Raw genomic sequence first — 23,859 nt, 5'->3', positions numbered from 1 at the left:
AAGCTAAATTTAGATAAAACGAAATGAATGGTATTTAATAGAACTGATGATACCGCCAAAATAAAAATGAATGATGAAATAATGGAGGAGGTTCAAGTTATTAAATACCTAGGTGTGTAGATCGACAATAAACTGACTTCAGATAACCATGCAGAATATAAGTGCAACAAAATAGCGCAAAAAATTTAATATCTTGGTAGAATTCCAAATAGTAGAAGCTGCAACAACAATGTAAAATATTATGATTTTGCCTTATTTTGTTTATTGCTCTTCACTCCTATTTATATGTATTGAAGCTAAAAAAGACAGACTGCAAATTTTACAGGACAAGGCATGCGAGTAATGTTAAAATGTAGTAGGAGAACAAATATAAATTACATGTTAGGTAAACTGCGGTGGGTGCCAGTAAAGCAAAGGCTAAAATTCAACATCTTAGCTTTTATATTTAAATTGAAAAATGACATTTTACCTGACTATCTGACTGAACTAGTAAGTTATGTGGGAGACTCAGTAAACTACAATTTAAGATCAACAAGCTTGTTTAGACTACCACTCTTCAAAAGAAATAATACGCAGACAAACATTTTTTATATGGGCTTCAGTTATTTAAATGAATTACATATCATCATCAATAAAAAAGAAATTATGGTTAATATAAATAGTATTATTTTATACTAATAAAAAATAATAAAAAAAAATTGGCAATTTTTTTCTAAAGTGCAGCACTTGATTTCAAAAATACTACCATACATTTTTTGTGACTGGTCAGTGGTAGTATTAAAACTTAAAGTTATTCTCTGTTTTACACCTTGTATGTGTTGTTGTGTTGCTAAAAAAAAATTCGCTTTTGCAAATTCAAATCTAGATAACCCAACAAAATCAACTTAATTGCATCACATAAAAGATGAAATTACATACTACATATCTTTATATAAAAAAGAAATAAAAATCACGTTTTTAAATTAAAAAAAAATTATATACATAATTATATTTTAACATATTTGATTTTTATAACATTTTAATAAACATTTTTAATTTGGTAATCTTTTTTTAATTAATTTTTCTAATTTCTTTATTCGTCCGCGATCATTTTGATTGCTACTATTTGCCATATTTTGAGAAGTTGAATTTGATGAGGCTGTTACGACAGCATGTCCGACTGCCGAACTAATTTGTTGTACACCAGAAATACCGCCACTTAATATTGATGCAAATTTACTTTTATGATTTTCATTTAAATTAATACCAGTTTTATTAGTATTATCAAAATTTGTTGAAATAGATTTGTAGTTAAGATCATTTTCATTATTATCAAAAATGATATCATTTGTAGAATTATTTATATTAATGTTGCTATTATTATTATTATTAGATGAAACATCAGATGCTGTTATAGATGATGATGATGATGCTATAACGTTATTTTCTTTAATTTCTGGCATAGCTTTCTTAAATATTTCAATAAGATTCAATTGATCGGTACGTTTTAAACCTTTCATATCAAGTATTTTCTGATATTCCTGAACTGTAATTTCTGGTAATAATTTTAAGATTTGATTATTAAAATTTGTATGAGGCTGAATTGGTGTCATTACAGTTTTAATTATCATTTCTGCATGAGTCATTCCTTTAATTACAACTTTCGTATAAGATGTTGGCGCTTTTCGATTAATTTGTGATCCAATTGATGGTAAATCTAACAATATTGTTTTTAAACTATGTGTATCTAATAATAATTGTTCACACCCTAGTATATTGTTTTGCCCTTCTGAATTTGTTAATTTACATTTGTATATATTATTAAGAAATTTTGGAATGAATTGATTTATAAATTTATGACAAAATTGTGTATAATATTTTCTTGACGATGATAAGTTATCACGTATAATTGGTATTGTTTGCTTAAAATTTTGATTCATTGAATTAACAAATGAACTTTGATCACCCACATTAGTAATATTCTGCCATTGAATCTAAAAAATTTTAAGAAAAGTATATATAGATATATAAATACAAAACTATCATAGGTCTTCCTCACTTTACTCATTATTGTAAGAGCCGGTTCACATCCATTTTCCAAATCTTGTACCATTAATTGAATACAAGTTGATATTATTCTGTGATAAATATCTTGTTCCTCTGACAAATCAATTTTATCAATGTAGAAATTGTCAATTTTTTCCTTTAATTTGTCTTCTAGCTGTTGAACTGTTTCAAGACAATATTCGGACGTTGTTAGAACACAACAAATGCGTATCAGCTCATCCTTAGCTAATCTACGAATTCACACGTAAACCACGTATATATAATTTTCAAGAAAATAATTTTAATTTGATTATATTGATCATATATTGATAGTATGTAGGTACCTATGAGATTCTCCCTCCTTTAGAAAATTGTGAATTACTTGACCAGCTGCTGTTGATAAATTTTGTAAATCTCTAAACGACATAGTACCACCCAATGCACTTTGTGTTGAAGTTGATTTTGGAATGTTAGATTCTAATACTTTTGATGCATACTCTCGTAAATATTTTTTGAATATCATAGCCAAATCATACATTGGCTTTGAATTGCTTAGGTGTGAACATTGAACCATGCATTTTTTATAAAAGACAAATAAGTCTGCACAACTATATTTAAAAAAAAATAATAAAACAAACGTAACTTATAAAAAAAAAATTTTTCAATGCAAACAAAATGTAAAAATACCTTGAAAAAACAGTTGATCCAGCAGCGATTGGATCAAAATATTCATTTGCTTGTTCAACAAATCTATCTAATAGTTCTGTTAAATTTCTATCAATACTTTCTGTATATATATCCAAATGACTCTTGAAACAAACACCAATTATATCCGTAAAGCCATTGTTGAGTTCATAATCTACAAAAAATTGAATATTGAATGATTCAATATAAATCTTTATTTGATAACATAGTTTTTCGGAAATTAAATGTTGAGAGCTTTGAAAAAAAATAATTTACCTTTGTTTGAGGAAATATTTTCTTCTTTTACATTTTTCTGTTGATCATTTTCTATTAATGTTGTGCCAGTAAAACGTTTCGCCAATAATTGTTCAAAACTTTGTGTTTTTGTCATAGCAAATAATAATAATTTCACATCAATTTCATTTCGACGTTTACTCATTATTTTTGAAAGTTCATCTTTTGTTATATTACAAAATTGTACTGTTATTCTTTCGGAAACTTCCCAATCAATTGGAAAAATTGTTCCAAATTTTCCCTCAAAATCAAGTAAATGACGTTTTAACCACGCATATCTTTTATCAATTTTGTCTAACCAAGCTATATCTTGATTTTCGTGAAATAACTGAATGTATTCTTCTAACTGGAGATCTGAATTGAACAAAAAAAAAGAATATTGAAAATAACATAATAAGTTAGTCATCTTGTTTTTGTTTACTTAAAAACCATTTTAGTAAATCCTTTTTCACTTTAGGATCCAGAACAGATACTACTTTGCATGCATCTGATAGTTGAGCTAGTGGAATTTTAGGTGAAGTTACATTTGGACCAAAATAACTATGAAAATCTTCAGTAATTTCTGCAGATAATGTGCGTTGAATTTGATTTACAGTATTTGATAAATCCTTTAGTAAAAAATTAGTATTCAAATAAATTTTATTTTATTTTTTAAACTGTAAGTACCTTTATTTGTGATACATTGCAATATTGTTGAAAATGATTATTAACTTCAATTATTGCTTGAAGTGGATTTAAAATTTCGCCATATAAACGTTTTTCAATTAATTTATTTAAACTTTCAACACCACCAACAAGCATATGTAAATGATTTAATGTTGTTATAGCCGTTGTTAAATTACGTTTTGCGCAATCTAATTGTTTTATATCTCTTGTTATTTCTTTTACCATTTCTTCTGTTTGTTCTGCACGATTTTGTATATCACTTATTTGTAAACACATTTGATTTATTGTCTTTTGTGCTTCATCTAATGCTAAACGACCATCCTGACTAACATTAGTTTGACCACGTACAACACTACGTATATTATCATCAATTACAGTAACTTCACATTCCATTTTTGAAATAACTTCATCAATATTTGATAATGATTGTTCATTTGGAAATAATTGATTGATATAATCAACAGCATTAAAATCTGGTGAATCCAAAGGATCATTACTTTGTAAAACCTTAAAAATGTTAAATATCCATTAATTCAATAATATTCCATTGAAAATTAAAGTTTAATTAATATAAGTAAAAAATTTGTTTTAATTAATCAATTAATTTCAACCTGATCAATAGCTGTTTGTACATTATTTGAAAAAATTATTCTTCTTGATTGTAAATCTTCAATATTCAAATCATCTACTCCTTCAGCTAATTGCAATAAACGTTGTATTTGTTTATCATCATTTTCAATTGAATTTTCACGAGAATTTCCTTGATTCACCTGATATGCCATATTTAAAATATACTTTTATCTAATTGGAATTTGTATATATTAAATAAACTTATTAAAATAAATAATTTAATTTCGTATTAAAAACTTTTCGCAAAATTGATTTTTATTATGAGAAATTTATACGTAGGTACTTAATAGACTTAAAATTCAAAGTTATTTCTATTCTTCCTTTTCTTTTGCGTAGGTTCTTACGAAATTTCAATTCATCGCAATTTAAGATTTTAAAAAATCAAATTAATATTTCTTGAAAATCTATTTTACCAAATTGAAAACATGTTCTCAAAATTTTTTTCACACTTTAAGTTCGTTACATATAACATATTATGACGAAATTGTCAATTTATTTGACATTCAAAAAAATAATATCAAAATGTCAAAACATTACACAAAACAAAATGTCTACAAATTTGTTTTGTAATAGAATGGCTAAGTTTATGCTAGTATAATATTTAAGATTGACCAGAAAATTGTAAACTAAAATAGTACAAGTTTATTAAAAATGCTAGAATTCAAATAGAAAAATGATTCAGGGAAAAGTCAAATACAGAGTCAGCAGTAATTGATGTGATAACGTACAAAAATTAAAAGATGAGATAAAAATAGTATTAATTCTTTTTATTGACTTAACAAAATCTGTCGATACTGTTGATCATAACATTTTACTGAAAAAAATCTACAGGGACGGTATTAAGGTTTTACTAAAGATTCAACTCATTTTTAAACGATCCCCTTTTGACACAAGCGTCAAAAAAATAGTAAACTTTGGTGTTGCACCGGAGAGTATTTTAGGTCTAATACTTTTTAAAATATTCATAGACGATATAGCTGACACTAAAATAGATGCTAAAATAGTACTATACGCTGATGATGTTTGTTTTATTTTCGGCGCTAAAAATTATTGTAAGTTGCAATTAAAAATGATTCGTGAAGTTGAAAAGATTAAGTTGTAGATAGAATATCAAAAACTAACTATCAACGCAAAAAAAAAACTGAATACATGGTTATAAATGCTTTTACATCGTTACTGAATAATTCTTCATTCTTCATTGGAATACAAACAGCCTTAGTCTACACAGAAACGAACTTAAAACATTTATGAATGAAAACAACATTGCAATATTTATATATACAACTACATATTTACTTTATTTTACAAATCATCCAAACGGCAAAGCTCATGGTGGCTCCGGAATTTTAATAAGAAAAAACATCAAACACCAGGAAATAAATATATATATAACGGGTCATATACAAGCAACCAGTATTGTAATAGAAGATTGGGCTGGTCCTATTGCAGTTTCAGCAATATATAGTCCGCCCATAAATACCTTCGCTTTACACCTGGAGAAAACTTTTCTTCCAAACATTTTAACCAAGTTTTTAGAAGCACCTCTTCAGATGGATTTTCTTATTAAAAAGATCAAAAAACACGAAATTAAAAAGGTAATAAAAAATCTTGACCTGAAAAAGTTCATTCATTTCAATAATTAAAAGAAATATTTATTCAATAGTGCAAAATATAGTTATAACAAAATTTTTAACTTATCCTTCTTCACTCCTGTTATGATTTTGACAATACTCGGAACGAAGAAAGAGAGGACTAGAAAATTTTGGTTTTATTGTTTTTTCAAGATGCTCGTTCCTTTAGTATTTCTAATTCGTTGCGTTAAATGTTGTTTTTTTTTTTGTGTATGCGCATACTTCGTCTATTGTAACAGTCATTTTATAGAAATTAAGTGTTCAGGCAGACACGTAATTTTCAGTTTTCCAACTGTTTGATTGCATGTTTGTATTCCATAGTTTAATATTCAAACGCGCACGCATGCAACTGTGCAATCACCTGCATTTAAACAATCAAATAGTTTACAAACCGATTGCAATATTTAGATAACGCAATCGATTTGAGTTGACGCAATAGTTTAGTTGATTAGATATTACAATCGAGCAGTACTTGCAAAATTACATTTCTTCCTGAATCCTAGATATTTACATATTAAAGTATTATATAACAATTGCATAGTTTTTGTTCGAAAATATTTCTTCACGTTCTTCTCTCAAAAATGATATCAAAAATTTCAACGGATTATACACCCCTAGCCTTTTTGAATTTGTGAATTACTTTTATTTCGTCTTCCTTCTAATTCCAGCCCTTGTTTGCATAAAAGAATATAAAACATAAAATTTATGATATTGACATTTACAAATCAAATATTCTATTACATTTTGAATTTCTATGTTAAATTGTCATTTTAATATTAATTGACAGTATTTGCCTTAAATGTGTGTACTGTGTAGTGTAAAATAAATTGTGTGAAAAAATTAAAAAACTTTTTGCGAAAGAGAAAAATTAAAAACAAGATTTCTAAATAAGATTTTTTTTTCAAATTTCATACAATTTGTGTACTTTGTGTAAAATATAAAAAAAAAAAAGAATTTTATGAAATTCAAATGTAAGCTTTTCATATTTTAAGAAAATTTGGGGTTGGTATGGGTTTGAAATTTGGTGTTCTTTTTTTAGTTCTTAAATAAATCAGAAAATTTTAAACGTGAGTTTTGAAAATGTTAAAAAATAATTATTTTAAATTTATGCTCTTGTACTAACTGTAGAGCTAAAAATTTTTCTGTTTTATTTTATTGATTGAGATTTATTCAGAAAAAAGAAGAAAAAGTACAAAAAAAAAGAAATACATTGGTATTGTTTGAAATTTCAAAAAAAAAAAAGGGAATTTTTTCCTTGTAAGGTTTTTTTTGTCAAAAAGTTCTTAAAAAAACAATGAAAGGGTGTTTTTAAAAAAATTTTATTTCATTATTTTTTTATTGAAATTTTAAAAAATAAGACTTTAATTTAGCATCCAAACAACAATAACGAAGAAAAAACACGCTAAAAAGCGAGGATTTCATTTCTTTAATTGTCATATTTTTAATAAGTACACATATACACGTGCACACATATATACTTTTATAATATTCTCGTAGAGCCATTGTAAATTGTTATATTTGTAAATATATATAATTTGCACATATGCAAGAAGAACACAATAACAAAAAAATTTATAGAGTTGAAAGATTGGCGATAATTAGTGTTGCGATATTAAGATTTCTGAATTTCTCACAACAAAATAAGACGTTAGCAACATTTCAATGTTTAATTAAGATTTTCCCGACAAAACATTTTAAAAATTCTGACTTTCACGAAACAAATTAAAAGTGCACTCATAAGAATTCGACAATGAAAATAAAATGGTACATTGTGACAAACCATTGTAACAGTTGATGATTTAACGTAGTAAAACTTTAACCCTTCAAACTTTTAAAATTCAAAAAAGGTTATTTTGATTTTAATTTTTTAATTAATGAATCTTTTTCTAATCAGCAACAAAACTAGTCTTATAAATAAATTTCAAGTTTCAGCACCACAAAAATTACAAATTCATTTAATTCAATTTTCGTATTCGAAAAAATGGTGAAGTAGCAACAATCAATTTGTATGGACCTTTACATTTCAATTCATTAGCAATTTTCAATTTCATTCATTACTGACTGCTTTTTTTTAAAGTCCAGGGAAAATTTTCTTTAAAATTCTGAAAGTTTTCGAATACTGTTAGTTTTCTTTCAAATGTGCAATTTATATATGTTTGTGTTTAGTTTATTGACGCTAGAAGAGAACGAAACAAAATTTTTTTTTGTTTTATGTTTTGTGTTAAATAAAAGAAAGAAGAGCAAAAGAGGTAAAAGAAATTAAGAAAACATGAAAGAGATAAAAATAAAACAAAAACAGAGAGAATTTTATTACGATAAAAGAAACACAGTGTGTTTAATGTTTCTCAATAGTAAAATTTCATATTTAAAACTTCATATTTAATTTTCAACATAACAATATTTCTAAATTTTGTCATAAATATAAAAAATTTACCAATATTTTTAACATAACATGTTATAAGAGTATTATAACTTCTCTCTTTATTTAAGTTTTATTTTCATAAATGTTTCAAAACTCGAAAGATTGTTGAGATTCTTTTTTTTTTTGTAATATGAATCTTTGCTTGTGTTTTTGTAATTATAAAGTCAAGTAAGTCTTTGATTTATTTTTTTTTTGTTTTGTTTTTCAAAAGAAATGTTATTGAACTTCTACCGACCGACGAGTCCTTCTTCTTAAATATATATACAAATGTGTATGCATATATGTATTTTTTTTTAATTGTAAATCCTCATTACTGTTCATATAATAGATGTGTTTAAAATGGTAACATGTATTTATAAACATATAGATGTGTGCATGAAATTATGAGTTCATAATATAGAATGTATTTTTGTTTGTAACAACATTACAAATTATCAAACTTGGTAGGATTAAATTTTGATGGGACTATAATTATTATTAATGTTTTTTATTGAAATTATAAAGAAATTAGTATTATGTACCTAATTATATCACATCTCAAAATTTATATTATCCATATGTATTTAGAAATGGATCAGGTACCTACATACATATGTTTTAAATAAATATTTACATAAGTAAATTGTATACCATGTCTTAAATAAAATGAAAATGTTAAAATAAATATTATAATTCTTGTCAAATTATCCCGTTAGGTACTTAAATATTATCTCGGTCAGAATGATTGTAAAAACAGTACTTAAGCGGTAAACGGCAACGGCGGTTCTAAAAAAAAAATTTCCAGCTGCAAAATAAGATTTTAGGTATTTTTTTTTCCCTTTATTAGTACAAAATACTATTTAAAAATTTAGTTCAATAAATAATTTTAAAATTTAGTTAAGAAATCTGTGCATATTAAAAATATAATAAATGCTTAGAATCAATATAAAATTACTTAAGAACAATAATATTTAAAATCAAAATTTAATATATGTACAATCTGTTTCAAAATTTGAGTAAAAAATTCATTAAGGCTTAAAAAAAGCTCATTAACAATAAATAATTTAAATTTCATTGTGTATTAAATATGTAATCAAAATTCTTTTAAAGCTATCAACATAATTTTTGTTACGAATTTCTGGAGGTAGTTCATTGAACAATTGAAGACCCTTATAAAAGATATTATTTTGAGTTTTATTTCTTATAAACAGTAGAAGCCGAAATAAGTTTGCTGACTTCAAATTATATGCCACAGTATCACCCACATAACTCAGTAGACTGCTTAGATAAATCGGTAATAAATTATTTTTCATTTTGAATACAAAAACCAAAGTGTTAAAATTAAGTCTTTGCCTTATTGACATCTACTTTAATTGATCCAACATGTAGTTTATATTTGTTCTTCTGCCACATTGTAAAAGGATACGCACATCTTTATTTTGCAAAATTTGGAGTCTACTTTTTTTTGTTTCGCTACACAAAAATAATAATGAAGAACAGTAATCAAGATGTGGTAAAATCATACTGTTATTATATTGTTAGAACACAGTTCGATGTTAGACTGCTTTTAATTCTTCCAAGATAACCAAGTTTTTTGACTGATTTTACTGCTAATATATTCCGCATGATTATCTAGACTCAATTTATTGTCAATCTGTACCTCCAAATATTTAATTTTTGCTACACTTTCAATTTCTTCATTATTTATTTTAATGCTGACAACATCGTTGATTCTATAATTAAGTATCATACATTTCGTTTTATCTAAGTTTAATTTTAATTTATTCATACATAACCATTTAAACAAATTTTGCAAATCTGCATTCATTCTATTGCAACATTCTTGTGCATTACGGCCAATTGTGTAAATGAGTGTATCATCTGCAAACAATACTATTTTACCCACCGTAATGCATGATTTGATGTCATTTATCTAAAGTAAGAAACACAATACTCCTAGTATTGTTCCTTGTGGAACTCCATTACCAATTAATTCAGAGCGTGATAAATAACCATCTACATTAGTTCTTTGCGTTCTGCCTCTTAAATAACTCGAACCAATCCAATTCGGTGTCACATATACCATATTCTTCCATACCATATCGCCAGCAAAATATTACGGTCAACGGTTTCAAATGCCTTTTTGAAATCGAAGAATATTGCTGCTATAACTAAATTTTTCTCTTTTGCCAGCTTCCAATCATACAGAACGAAATTGAGTGCCGTTTCGCAAGAATGGTTCCCCCTGAATCCACTCTGTTCGTTACATAATATGTTATTTTCATTCAAGTACTCAAGTAGTTGTAAGTTTATAACCTGTTTTAGAATTTTTTCATAAAGTGGTGTCATGTTAATTGGTCTTAACTCATTTGGTAGTTTTGGACGATTTAGTTTTGGTATAGGCTTCACTATAGTTTCCTTCTATGTTAAAGGAAAAACTCCTTGCTTCATTGACAAATTAATAATATGCACTAAAATGTCCCCCAAATAATGAAAGCAATCTATCACTAGTTTTTTGCTCATTCCTTGATAGTCCAATTTGTTATTCATAGCATAATTCATTCGAAATGTTGATCGGTTCGTTTATTTCTACATCATTCAATAGGATTCTTTTAATGACTGTATTTTTGTTTGGTTTGGTTATATATTTCTGAATTGTTTTCCACATTGCTTTACTATTACCTGCACAATTTTTCAAATTGTTCTCAATGAACTCATTTTATTGACATCAGTTGAATTCGCGATGGTAATTTCACTTAATTTTCGGCATTCCCATTTAAATATGTACAGTATGTTAAATCCGTATTGGTACACCTCGTTTTTTTAAGTTCTCTTTGAATTTAGAGGAAAAAATTAAATTATGCTAAAAAAACACAGTTTTTATAAAGCAATGATAAAAATAATTTATTTAAAACAAAATAACAATCAAATCATTTTATTAACAAAAATAAAACAAGAATTTTCGGTGTTGTCAAATTCGTATTCGTATACATTCAACTTTCGTAAAATCTTAATCCTTTAATTCTTTTCGTCTCAAACATTTTTCTAATATCTTTTTGCGTTTCTAATATTGTAATTTTTGAGCTTTTTGAGCTTTATAGGATTCACGTGAAGGCTCTGTGGTTCGTGAGAACAATTTTACAACAGTCAAAGTCTGGTATTTAAAGCTGTGTGATTTTGGGTAGTTTTTTTGTTGAAAGATGAACTTCATTTTCAGACCCATTTTCTTGGCACTTTTTTTTTACACGTTAATATATTTTGTGGATTTCATAATTCCATAAATAAATATTAATTTTCCTACTCCTGCTGCAATGAAACAATCCCATGCCAAACAACCCCCTCCAATTTCGAAATTTGATTATAGTAAGTGTATATGAAAGTTGAAAAGTTGGTTATCTATTTTAATTGCGCTTAGATTTTTTTTAGAAATTCCTTCAGTTTTATATTTTTTTAATACTTACTAGATATTAGAGTGCCTTCTTTTAAAATTTTCTCCTATTTCTGTTACGAAATTCCTTCATTAAATAAAAAAAAACTATTCATTTTCTAGTGGAGTTCGACAACTCATAGATTTCCCACCCATTTTGCCAGTTATGCATAAAAACTAAATGAATAAGGTAAACAATAAGTTTTAAGTGATGGAAATGGTTCACATGAATAACTAAAAGTGTACGAATTCGAATTTGACATCACCAAAACTTTTTGTTTTATTTTAATTTTTTTTTTTGTTAATAAAATGAATTGAATGTTGTTTTGTTTAAAATAAATTATTTTTAATATTACTTTATAAAAACGGTGTTTGTTGGTCATAATTTAATTTTTACTTCAAACTTAAAGGTTTAATTTAAGGATTTGACATACCGTGTGTAATCGCTCGTGTTCTGTTTTTAATAGCTTTGGATATGTTCTTGACAAGTTAATTTCATTCTGGTTAGCACTTAATATTCGGAGAACAACTTATGGATAATTTCTTTATACGTTTGAAGTTAAGTTAGTAGCGTTAGGTTACAGTTCGAGTTTTCTTCTTTTAGGCTATGTTCTTTTTTTTTGTTTTTTAATTAAATATTTTATATAACATGCATCGTTTTTATGTGTTTATATATATACATTTATTGTTTTGTTTTTTTTCATTTTAGGTACTTAAACCATTATTTTTGAGGTGATGGTGGTGATATACTTAAGATTGAAGACAAAGAAAAATTATAAAAAATTTCCCACTATACATACATATTTTAATTTTTAGGGTTGCATAATAAATATTATGTAAATTTTAGCTATTTATGTGTACATAAACGAAATATAACCATTCCAGTACATTTTAGTATATTTATGAAAAAAACAATTAATTAATTCTTATTTAATAACTTTTAATTTAAAATAAAACAAAAAAATGCTTATTTTTATAAAATTTAATAATATGATGTAGTTATTTATAAAAATTTTTTATATTATGTATAATAAAACAAAGTTTAAATATGCTGTATTTAATTAAATGCACATGAATAAAGATAGATTCCACATAAGTAATTAATAAAAATCTTATAATATTTAAGTGTAATACGGAAAAATAGAAAAATTTCGTAAATATATAGAAAAAAATTTGTATAGACAATATTAATACTTAATTATGCAAAAAGTTAAAATATGAACTGAATCTTAAATTAAGAACCTTTAATTGCAATAAGATAAAATGCCTCGGAGTGTATCCTTCAGTTTTAGAAATGATGAAATTAATAAAGAAAATACAAATAGACTTTCATTTAAAAAAAAATAAAAATATAAAATTATGTCAAGCACAAAAAAAATGTTAAACATTAAGTAAAAAAAAAAGACAAGTTAAAAAAACTACTAATTAAAAAATAAAAAATAAAATACAAAAACAAATAAAAAAAGAACTAAATATGTCCGTCCTTAGAATATTATACAGATTAATGGCAATAACTTCATTGCTTTTAGATGTTGTACCGAATACAATTCAACAAAAAACAAAACATCCTATAAATGGCCTATCAGGTTTGTGGTCATAATTATGTTGTATTTCATTATATTTTAATTAAAATTTAAAATTTTGATTTTTAGATATTGTTGCACAATTTACAATTCCAACAATTAATAATAATGCTGTAAATATTCCTGGTTCTACATCTGGTGGTAACAGTATTAATGGTGGTATTAATAATAATATTGGTTATTTTACACATTTAGCATATGATAGAAAACGTGGATTTTTTTATGCTGGTGCTACAAATAAAATATTTCAATTAAATGATAATTTAAATGTATTATCACAAGCTATTACTGGACCAAAACATGATTCACCACAATGTCATACAGGTGGTTGTCCAGATGATGCTGAAACAATATTAACAAATAATCATAATAAAATTTTAATTGTTAATTATATTGGTGATACATTAATTGTATGCGGTAGTATTAGACAGGGTGCTTGTGAAATATATGATTTATATAAATTTCCAGAATCACCACAGTATATTGGTATAACATTGGCAGCAAATGATGAATATTCATCAACTTATGCATTCATTGGTCCATCACAATATCATTCATGGCAAAAAGATGACATATTGTATGTTGGTACAACATTTACAAATGTTGGTGATTATCGCCATGATGTACCAGCAATATCATCACGTAAATTAGATGATTTAAATTATGCTGAATTTTCAATACAACAGTCAATTATTAATATTGATGTTAAATATCGTGATCATTTTTTAGTTGATTATATATATGGCTTTAATTCATCTGAATATGCATATTTTGCTATTGTACAAAAGAAATCACATTTAGCTGAAGAAGCTGGTTTTATAACACGTTTAGCTAGAATATGTATAACCGATTCAAATTACGATAGTTACACTGAAATAACAATACAATGTCAGGCAACTCATTCAAATATTGACTATAATATATTGCGTGATGCTAAAATAACAGTAGCAGGACAAAAATTGGCGCAACAATTAGGTATAAAAAAAGATGATCATGTTTTGGTAACAATATTTTCACCATCAAAAGAAATAACAAACCAACCTGAATCAAAATCAGCTATGTGTATATATAGTTTAAAAGAAATTGAAGAAATTTTTATTGAAAATATACATATGTGTTTTAATGGCACAATTAAAGATAGGAATTTGGGTTACATAAGCGGTACAATAAATGATGGAAGATGTCCAGTTGTTGGTAGTATTGGAAATGTTTATAATTTTTGTACTGTTGGCTTAAAAATTAGTGGAGTATCACCAATCACTGCACATGCGCTATTTCATTTTGAAAATGAATCAATAACATCTGTAACGGCAACAACAACTGGTCCTCATTCATTAGCATTCCTTGGTACAGAATCAGGTAAAATAAAAAAAGTTCTAATATCGGGACAAATGCCTGGTCAATATGAGGAAGTTCTGGTTGATCCCGGTAATGAAATTTTACCAGATACAATGATGTCACCAAAAAAAGATTTCTTATATGTTTTATCACGTAAAAAAATAACGAAACTGCGTGTTGAACACTGTTCAATTTATACAAATTGTTCATCTTGTTTAGAATCCAGAGATCCTTTTTGTGGATGGTGTTCATTAGAAAAACGCTGCACAGTAAGAAATGCTTGCCAAAAAGATACAAGTGCAGCAAGATGGCTATCATTAGGTAGTGGGCAGCAGTGTATTGATTTTGAATCAATTATTCCGGATAAAATTCCTTTAACAGAACTGACTCAAGTTCAACTAATAATTAGAACTTTACCAGAACCATTGAATGCTAAATATCGTTGTGTATTTGGTAATTCGACCCCAATTGATGCTGAAGTGATTGAAAATGGTTTATCATGCTCTACTCCGCCAATTAATCAACGCCCTTATATTGATTTAGATCAAGATCATGTTTTAGTTCCATTATCAGTACGTAGTTCTGAAACAAATAAAGATTTTGTATCAAGATCATTTGCATTTTATGATTGTTCCCGTCACAATACATGCCGTAAATGTGTACAATCACAGTGGGATTGCAATTGGTGTATATTCGACAATAAATGTGTACATAAACAGGAGCAATGTCGAAATATGGAGAATGTCATATTAAATGAAGAAATATGTCCCCATATCAAATCACCATCACAACCAATTTTGCTACCAGTTAAAGTTCCGAAAGAAATACGTTTAGACGTCATTAATTTACCAAAACCTAAATCTGCGCATAGCGGATTTTTATGTACAGTTCATATCGAGGGTGCACATATGTTACTACCAGCTCGTGTGGAAAATCAAAAAACTATTGTGTGCGAAAAAACAGAGTATTTTTATGAAAATAAAACTAATGAATATGTTGCGAAGGTTGATGTTACTTGGAATCGACAACACTATATTGATACGGCTGAAATCATTTTGTATAAATGTGATCAGTTAGGTTCGCATCGTGAACATGCTGATTGTAGTTTATGTGTAACTCGTGATGCAAAGTATCAATGCTCATGGTGTGGCACTCAATGTAAATATAACGAATCATGTTCCTTAGCTGATAGAAAAAATGAATGTCCAAAACCACGTATTGATATGATAAAACCTTTGACTGGACCTATTGAAGGTGGTACATTACTAACAGTAGAAGGTAGTAATTTAGGTATACGGGAAGAAGATGTTCGTGGTAAAATATCAATTGGTAATATACCCTGTGAGTTAGAAAACTACGAAATATCAGTTAAAATTCAATGTCGTACTGGAGCTGTCGGTCACGAATTAACAGCCCCAATAAAAGTTATTAATGAAGCTGGTTATACAGAGTCTAGTGTACATTTTCAATTTAAGGATATTAAATTAGAAGGATTAACACCAAAATTAGGCCCGAAATCTGGTGGAACCCATGTTACTTTATACGGTAAATATTTAAATATTGGTTCTAAAATACGTGCATATTTAGATGATTATGAATGTAATATAAATATTACACAAGCATCAAATTCAAGATTAACATGTATAACATCAGCTGCACGTCAACCAGAATCTATTAGAACGTTAACTCTATCAGTTGATGGTGCAAATCGAACCTACAGTTGTACGAATTTTGATAATCAAAATTTAAACAATTATAATCAATTTAATCGATATAATCAAATTCAACAGCAACCAACATGCAGTATTTTTAATTATACACAAGATCCAAGAATTATGCAAATAAAACCATTAAGAAGTTTCAGCAGTGGTGGTAGAATGATTACAATACATGGTACAAATTTTGACTCCATTCAAAAACCAGAAATTGAAGTTTATTATGATGAGGAAAAAATTAATAAATCGTTATGTTTTGTTATTAATTCAAATCAAATGGAATGTCCTTCACCACCTGTAAATCAAAAGTTTTTAAGGTATAAGAAAATAATTGAAAAATTACAGATGACAAATGGTGATATATCATCTACATCAGATATTTCGTTAACTAGTTTAAAAAAGCGAAGTCTTTCAGCAAATAATTATTATAAAAATGATGGTAATAATAATAATAATAGTAATAGTATTAAAGAAAAAAATAGCATAGGTATAGCATCAGTACAGGCAACATCTAGTGATACAACAAGTAATTTTTCGAATAATATATTTACAACAGTTGGTTATTTTAATTCATTAGTAACACGTTCTCTTTCAACCGTAATTGGAGGAACACAAAACTCTCCCTCTTCAACTATTCCAGTGACATCAATAAATAATGGGCCAAATGGTAACAGTATAATAATTGGGAACGGAAATAGTAATCATAACAATAATAATAATATAGCTGACACAGCTTCAGCATTGAAAATACATGGTACCCAATTAATTTTGCAAATTGGCTTTAAAATGGATAATGTACAATCTGTGCGTGATTTAAGCAAACATTTTCAAAGTATTCGAAGTACAATAGTTTATGTTGATGATCCAAAATATTTTTCATTTCCTAATGGCTTGAAATTATACAAAGGTGATACATTAGTCATTGAAGGTGAATATTTAAATGGCGCATCTGATGAAACTGATGTTAATGTTACAATTGGACAACAACAATGTAATGTTACTAGCTTAGCTTTAACTCAATTAGTATGTACACCACCTGAACAACAGCCGTTACCGACAGATGAGTTCGGTATTGAAACACAATTAAATTTGCCGCTTGTTGTTGTAAGAGTGGGAAAAAATTTGCGTTTTCCAATTGGTTACTTAAAATATGATTTATTAAAACCATATATATTTTCTCATGCAATGTGGGGTATTGCTTTTGGTATCTGTATAATTGTTATACTATTAATTATTATCTTAGTTGTATATAGAAGAAAAAGTACACAAGCTGAACGTGAATATAAACGTATACAAATACAAATGGATACATTAGAAAGTAATGTTAGATTAGAATGCAAACAAGCCTTTGCTGAATTACAAACCGATATGACTGATTTAACTGCCGATTTAGAAAGTACTGGAATACCAACATTAGATCATGTTAATTACATAATGAAAGTGTTCTTTCCTGGTGTTTCGGATCATCCAGTGTTAAATTCACCTAAAGTATGTAAAAGTATTTTATATAATTTGAATTTTTTAAACTATAATTGTTAAATTTATATTAATAGTTACGTTTAAATACACCAAGAACAAATTATGATACAGCAATGATTCAATTTGAGCTATTAATAAGCAATAAGTACTTTGTGCTAGCTTTTATAGAAACTTTAGAAGCACAAAAATCATTTAACATACGTGACAAGTAAGTTAAAAATAAAAAATTTAGTTAAACAAAAAAAATAAAACTTAGAGTTAAAAATCAGTCGTTTGTATAAAATACGTATTCCGTATTTATACTCGTAATTTTGTCCACTTTCTTCAAAAAATAAAGGGCAAACATACCTTTTTTTTTAATTTTCAGAGTAAATGTAGCATCACTTTTAATGATAGTTCTTATGAATAAAATGGAATACGCAACTGAAATATTAAAATGTTTATTACTCCGTCTAATTGACAAATCTGTGATGACAAAACATCCCCAACTAATGTTACGTCGCACCGAAAGTGTTGTTGAGAAAATGCTTACAAATTACATGGCAATATGCATGTACGATTATTTGAAAGAATATGCTGGTTCATCTTTATTCTTGCTATTTAAAGCTATTAAACATCAAATTGAAAAAGGATTAGTTGATGCTGTTACAAATGACGCAAGATATTCATTGTCTGAAGAACGTTTATTGCGTGAGCAAATTGAGCATTCAGTTGTAACATTACATATTGTACAAGATGATTTAGATGAAAAAGTACAATGTAAAGTATTGGATTGGGATACAATATCCCAAGTAAAATCAAAAATTTTAGATGCATTATTTAAAAACACACCATTTTCAATGCGTCCATCTATTCACGAAGTTGATTTGGAATGGCGACATGGTAGGGGTGGTCATTTAACATTACAAGATGAAGATTTAACAACAAAAACAATTAATGGTTGGAAACGTTTAAATACATTAGCTCATTATGGCGTTAAGGAGTCAGCTGTGATGTCATTAATTGCAAGACAAAATGATAGTTATAATATTACATATGGTAAACATCAACCTTATCATAATAATTGTAAGTCAATTAATTATAGATATAATAAACTTATAATATTCCTTTTCTAATCTTTAATATATTGCTTTTTTTAAAATGTTATTTGTATATATTTTTTTTTAAATTTAAGTTTATTACATCAATAATTCACAATCACACATAATTATAAACGGTGACTTAGAATCTGGTTTACAACAACCAAGAATATTTCATTTAGTAAAACCAATGGTAGCTGATCATCATATGAATTTGAAAAATTCAGCTGTATCAGCTCAAACAACATCAACAGAACGTACACATAAAGCTATACCAGAAATATTTTTAACACGTTTATTAGCAACTAAGGGTACAATACAAAAATTTGTTGATGATTTTTTTGCAACAATATTAACAGTTAATGAAGAATTGCCACCGGCTGTTAAATGGTTATTTGATTTATTAGATGAAGCAGCTAAACGACATGGTATTAATGATCAAGAAATTGTTCATGCATGGAAATCGAATAGTCTTCCTTTACGTTTTTGGGTTAATTTCATTAAAAATCCAGATTTCATATTTGATATAAACAAAACGACAACAGTCGATGCCTGCCTTAGCGTAATAGCGCAAACATTTATGGATGCTTGTTCAACAACCGAACATCGGTTAGGGAAAGATTCGCCATCGAATAAATTATTATTTGCAAAAGTACAAAAAAAACAATGATTTTTTTTCTTTCTTATTAATGTATTTATTTTTTTTTTGAATAATTAAGGATATTCCACAATATAGAGAAATGGTAAAACAATTTTATAGTGAAGTGGCAAATTTACCACAAATTAGCGATCAAGAAATGGGGACAGCAATGCAACAATTATCTGTACAACAAAATGAAGAATTCGATACGATAGCAGCATTAAAAGAATTATATATTTATGTTACAAAATATAGAGATCAGGTAATTAGCGATTAAAAAAGTTTGTTTATTCTTTTTTTTTTATGGGTATGAAAAGAAAACTTCCTTTTATTCGGAATAAAATACTTTTTTATTTTTTGCTAATATCTTTCGTGCGCACTTTATCAAAGCTGATTTTCTTTTCAGCTTCTTTGAAAAAAATCAGTTTTGATAAAGTGCGTATGTAGCGCACGAAATATATTAGCAAAAAATAAAAAAGTATTTTATTCCGAATAAAAGGAAGTTTTCTTTTCATACCAATAAAAAAAAAGAAGAATTACATTTCGGAAAAATTATCAACCATTGAGAAAAAAAAATTTTTTGAAGTTTGTTTATATTTTTTAATATTTAATTTATTCTATAGATTATGAATACACTAGAGGTAGATCAAAACTGCAAAAAAATGCATTTAGCTCATAAGTTAGAAAATGTTGCATGCACATTAGATGGAGAAGAAACTTCAGCCTGCTGACATCAAGATTTAATTAGTAAGTTATTAGATTGAATATTAATTACATAATAAATTTAATATTTCCATATATGTATATTAAGTACCAAAAAAAATAATAATAAATTATTCCATTAAAATTAATGCCATTTAGAATTATTTGTAATATTATAAACATAAACGGATAAAATAAATGATAATTTATTTTTTTGCCATTTCTTACCTATGTATATAGTATATGTATTTGTGATACTTAAATAGATTATTAAATTTACTTAAGTTTAATAAAAAAATTAAAAATCATATAAATTTATTAAAAAATATGGTATTTAATATATTTATTTTCATCATCTTCTTCTTTATTTTCTTCTTTGTTATTCAATAATTTTTTTTGTTGAAATTACAGAAATGTTCTACTCAAATGATTACATTAATAAAGACTATCATTTATTTAGTAAAACCGATAACACAAATAATATGAATTTTAATAGTAATTATAAAATTTCGGATGACAAAATAGTTATCTCAAATTTGCCATTGACGTCGTCAACGACTGATTTACAACGCTTGTTGGTGAAATACTAAAATTAAAAATAAAAAAATAAGTAAAAAAAAAATGAAAAATGAAAAAGGAAAGTGAATACGCCAAAAAAAAAATTATTGAAAAAATTTTAATTTTAATTATAAAAAGTGCTAATAAGAATTTCATCTATGTAACGTTATAATTATAAGAGATACGCAAAAAAAATGAAAGATCAAAATAGATGATTTTTCAATTTTAACAAAAATTAAATTTTCTCAAAGAACTCTCTCCTCTTCTTTCCCCTTCAGCGGTTCAACTAGTAGGGCTTATTAATTAATATAAAATTACTACATTAGTTAAAAATAAAATAATTTATTAGCTAAAATTAACTAATTAGTTGAAGTTCATTGAAATCATTTAAGTTAAACAAAAAAAATAGTAAGCACAATTAATTTTTGCAAAACTTTATTAGTGTTAATTTAATTATTACCGGGCCTGGTTTGTGTAATACATTGTAATTATTTATAATTTGGGCCCTAAAAGCCATATTTTTAATATTTATTTATTATTATTGAATATAGGAATTCTGTAGGAATGTTGTTTTTAATTTTGCCATTAATTGTAAAATATTAATGTAGATTTTTTATAATGCCTTAAACAATATTGTCTAAATTGAATACTTATCAAACACAAACTACACTCTTATTTTGTTGACAGATATTCGTATTAGAATGATAATAAGAATATTATTCAAAAACTCTAGTAATTTTCTTCGAAAAAACATTCACCCTTCATTTTTGTAGTGAAATACTTTGTAATATTTTGCATAATCTTAAAGGATATTTGTGAATGATTATTACATGAAAATGTGCTTATTGAAGATACATAGTTAGGATTTTTCCTATTTGGTTGATATTGATTATTGAGTTCAGACACCAGTTGAACTAAAGGGGTTGAACAGTATTACCAAAAAAAACTCTCCACCCTATTAAAATTCTTAAACGTTAACTACGAAAAAAAAACAAAAGTAAAACATTTATTTGAAAAAAAAAGAAAAAAAAACGAAAAAAAACTTGTGTGAACTTATAAAAAATTTTTTTTATCTATGCTATATGCTTATCTAATTATTTTATTTTAAAAAAATATGTTAATTTAATTCTAGTATACTTTGATAAAATTAAATAACACTTATCTTTTATGCTTTAAGAAAACTTTTGTTGAAATAAGAGTTTTAAAATCTAAACGGAATCAGAAAGAAAAAGCAAAATACAAGTGACTCTACAAGGCGGCAAAAAATAAATCAAAATAGCATTCGAGGAAAAATTTTTAAGAGATTTCGATAGACCAAAATCGAAAATTTTAATATAGAATAACAGCTGCTGTAAATTTTTAAAAACAATAATCTGTAGATAGGCTAATATAGATTTTTCTGCCTAACAAGTGTGCTGTTTGTTATTCGCACAACAAAAAAAAAAAGAAAAATTGAAACTCTTGGGTGCTCTTTCATATAAAACTTTAAACAATATTATCCAGAAACTATATTAAAATTAAATATAATTGTAAAAATTTCACACACAAAACTAGTTTACATGGAAAAATAACTATATACTAATCGAACAAAAAATTTTTTTGTAAAAGGAACTGTAAATTCTATTTAGTGCATTACTATTTGTATTTTATCATTTTTTTTTTATTAATTTTGTAATCTTTCTAATCAGTATTATACACAAAAAGAAAAAAGGAAAAATTAAATTTCAATAATTACTCCATTTTCAAAGACTGCAAAATACTACATCGTTTTTTTAAATTGAATAATTTTCAAAACAAGGAGAGTGCTTATTCATAAGTTTTTTTTACATTAAAAAAAATATTTTAATTGTACTGGCAATAAAACACTCACCACAACTTCACAAATTGCAATAATACTACGTACAACATATTTCAGCAATTATAATCTATGAAGCTGAATTGTGTATGTGAATTGTATTCAATACTTTTAATGCTATTTGAAGCCATGGTTATACTATATTATCAAAATATACTGCTAATTATATAATATATTTATGTAGAGAATTAAAGTTTTAAGAAACCATATTTTTTTAAAATATTACAATACAAAAAAATACTCATTTTGTAAAACTGAATTAAATTAATAATCTCCAATAATGAAAAAATTAATATTATTTTTACTGTAATTGTTTTTGTTTCATTTTTAGATTTATAGGAAATTACAATTTTTTATTTTTATTTATTTAATAATTTACTTATATTATTGCTACAGTTAAAAGTTTTTGTTGAATGTTTCTTTTAAGCTTAAAAAAAAAACATTTAACAAAAAATTGTAATCAAAATCATACTACTCAAAATATCACATAATCTCGAATGTCAAAATTGTGATAATGCAACATAAAAAAAAAATTATACAAAACAGATTTTTTTTAAATGTAAGCCTTTTCCAAAAATATATGTATATGATTATACATATCATAGAGCGTATCTACCAAAATGCAGGTATAACGTCAATTTAACTAATACAGCATCACAATTTCCATTGCTAAACAAGTAAAATATATTCGTTAGATCTGTGTTTTGGTAGGCTTCCATTAAAACTGACATAAAATATATAACATGAAATTTCCATTAATAATGTGTTGGTGTGCAATTTGATTCGACCAATGTTGTTCTATTATATTCAGTTCTATTCTATTGGTGAATATTTGCGCCTCCATATTCTCCGGTTGTCCCATTGTATTCTCATTTAGTTTCGTAGTGAAATTTCTTAAAATCAAAATATATACGAGGGTCACTATTTATATTTCGGGTCCTGGCAATACTAGTGCTGCCAGGTGCAATCTGACACTTCCATTGGAAAGTTTGACATTTTTTAGGACAACTTCACTCAGAACATTTTGTCATTCGAGCGCGAATTGTTTTGTTTACAGTGACTTGAAAAATTCATCTCGGTCAAAAAATGGAATTGTCCCGTGAAAATTTTCGTGCGATGATTTTTTACGATTTTCGGCGCGGATTATCGAGA

The 23,859-nt window shown here is 26.3% G+C and overlaps 2 protein-coding genes across 4 annotated transcripts; one reads left to right on the top strand and one right to left on the bottom strand.

The window, feature by feature from the left end:
* Positions 1 to 961: 961 nt before the first annotated feature.
* Positions 962 to 4,754, bottom strand: LOC129606181 (vacuolar protein sorting-associated protein 53 homolog). Its single transcript, XM_055516333.1, has 8 exons — positions 4,281 to 4,754; positions 3,670 to 4,176; positions 3,425 to 3,611; positions 2,986 to 3,357; positions 2,713 to 2,884; positions 2,370 to 2,633; positions 2,039 to 2,276; positions 962 to 1,973 (listed from the first exon to the last, which is right to left on the bottom strand). The coding sequence occupies exons 1-8, from the start codon at positions 4,449 to 4,451 to the stop codon at positions 1,032 to 1,034; spliced, it is 2,853 nt and encodes a 950-aa protein (XP_055372308.1). The 5' UTR covers positions 4,452 to 4,754; the 3' UTR covers positions 962 to 1,031.
* A 1,992-nt stretch (positions 4,755 to 6,746) lies between these two features.
* LOC129605934 (plexin-B) lies at positions 6,747 to 22,976 on the top strand. Of its 3 annotated transcripts, XM_055515982.1 has the most exons (10): positions 6,747 to 6,901; positions 12,468 to 13,344; positions 13,411 to 17,586; positions 17,638 to 17,882; positions 17,948 to 18,081; positions 18,241 to 18,938; positions 19,048 to 19,604; positions 19,672 to 19,854; positions 20,216 to 20,339; positions 20,706 to 22,976. In XM_055515982.1, exons 2-9 carry the CDS (start codon positions 13,233 to 13,235, stop codon positions 20,321 to 20,323), a joined length of 6,213 nt encoding a protein of 2,070 aa, XP_055371957.1. In that variant the 5' UTR covers positions 6,747 to 6,901; positions 12,468 to 13,232; the 3' UTR covers positions 20,324 to 20,339; positions 20,706 to 22,976. The 3 variants fall into 3 exon arrangements, with proteins under 3 accessions (XP_055371957.1, XP_055371941.1, XP_055371950.1); XM_055515966.1 differs by having other exon boundaries at positions 13,411 to 17,882; XM_055515975.1 differs by having other exon boundaries at positions 6,747 to 6,997; positions 13,411 to 17,882.
* The last annotated feature ends 883 nt before the right edge of the window (positions 22,977 to 23,859 follow it).

This window comes from Condylostylus longicornis, unplaced genomic scaffold, assembly GCF_029603195.1.
Source record: "Condylostylus longicornis isolate FDR11 unplaced genomic scaffold, ASM2960319v2 ptg000003l, whole genome shotgun sequence".
NCBI lineage: Eukaryota > Metazoa > Arthropoda > Insecta > Diptera > Dolichopodidae > Condylostylus > Condylostylus longicornis.
Note: the sequence above shows the minus strand (reverse complement) of the source record. Positions and strands in the feature narration are given on the sequence as shown.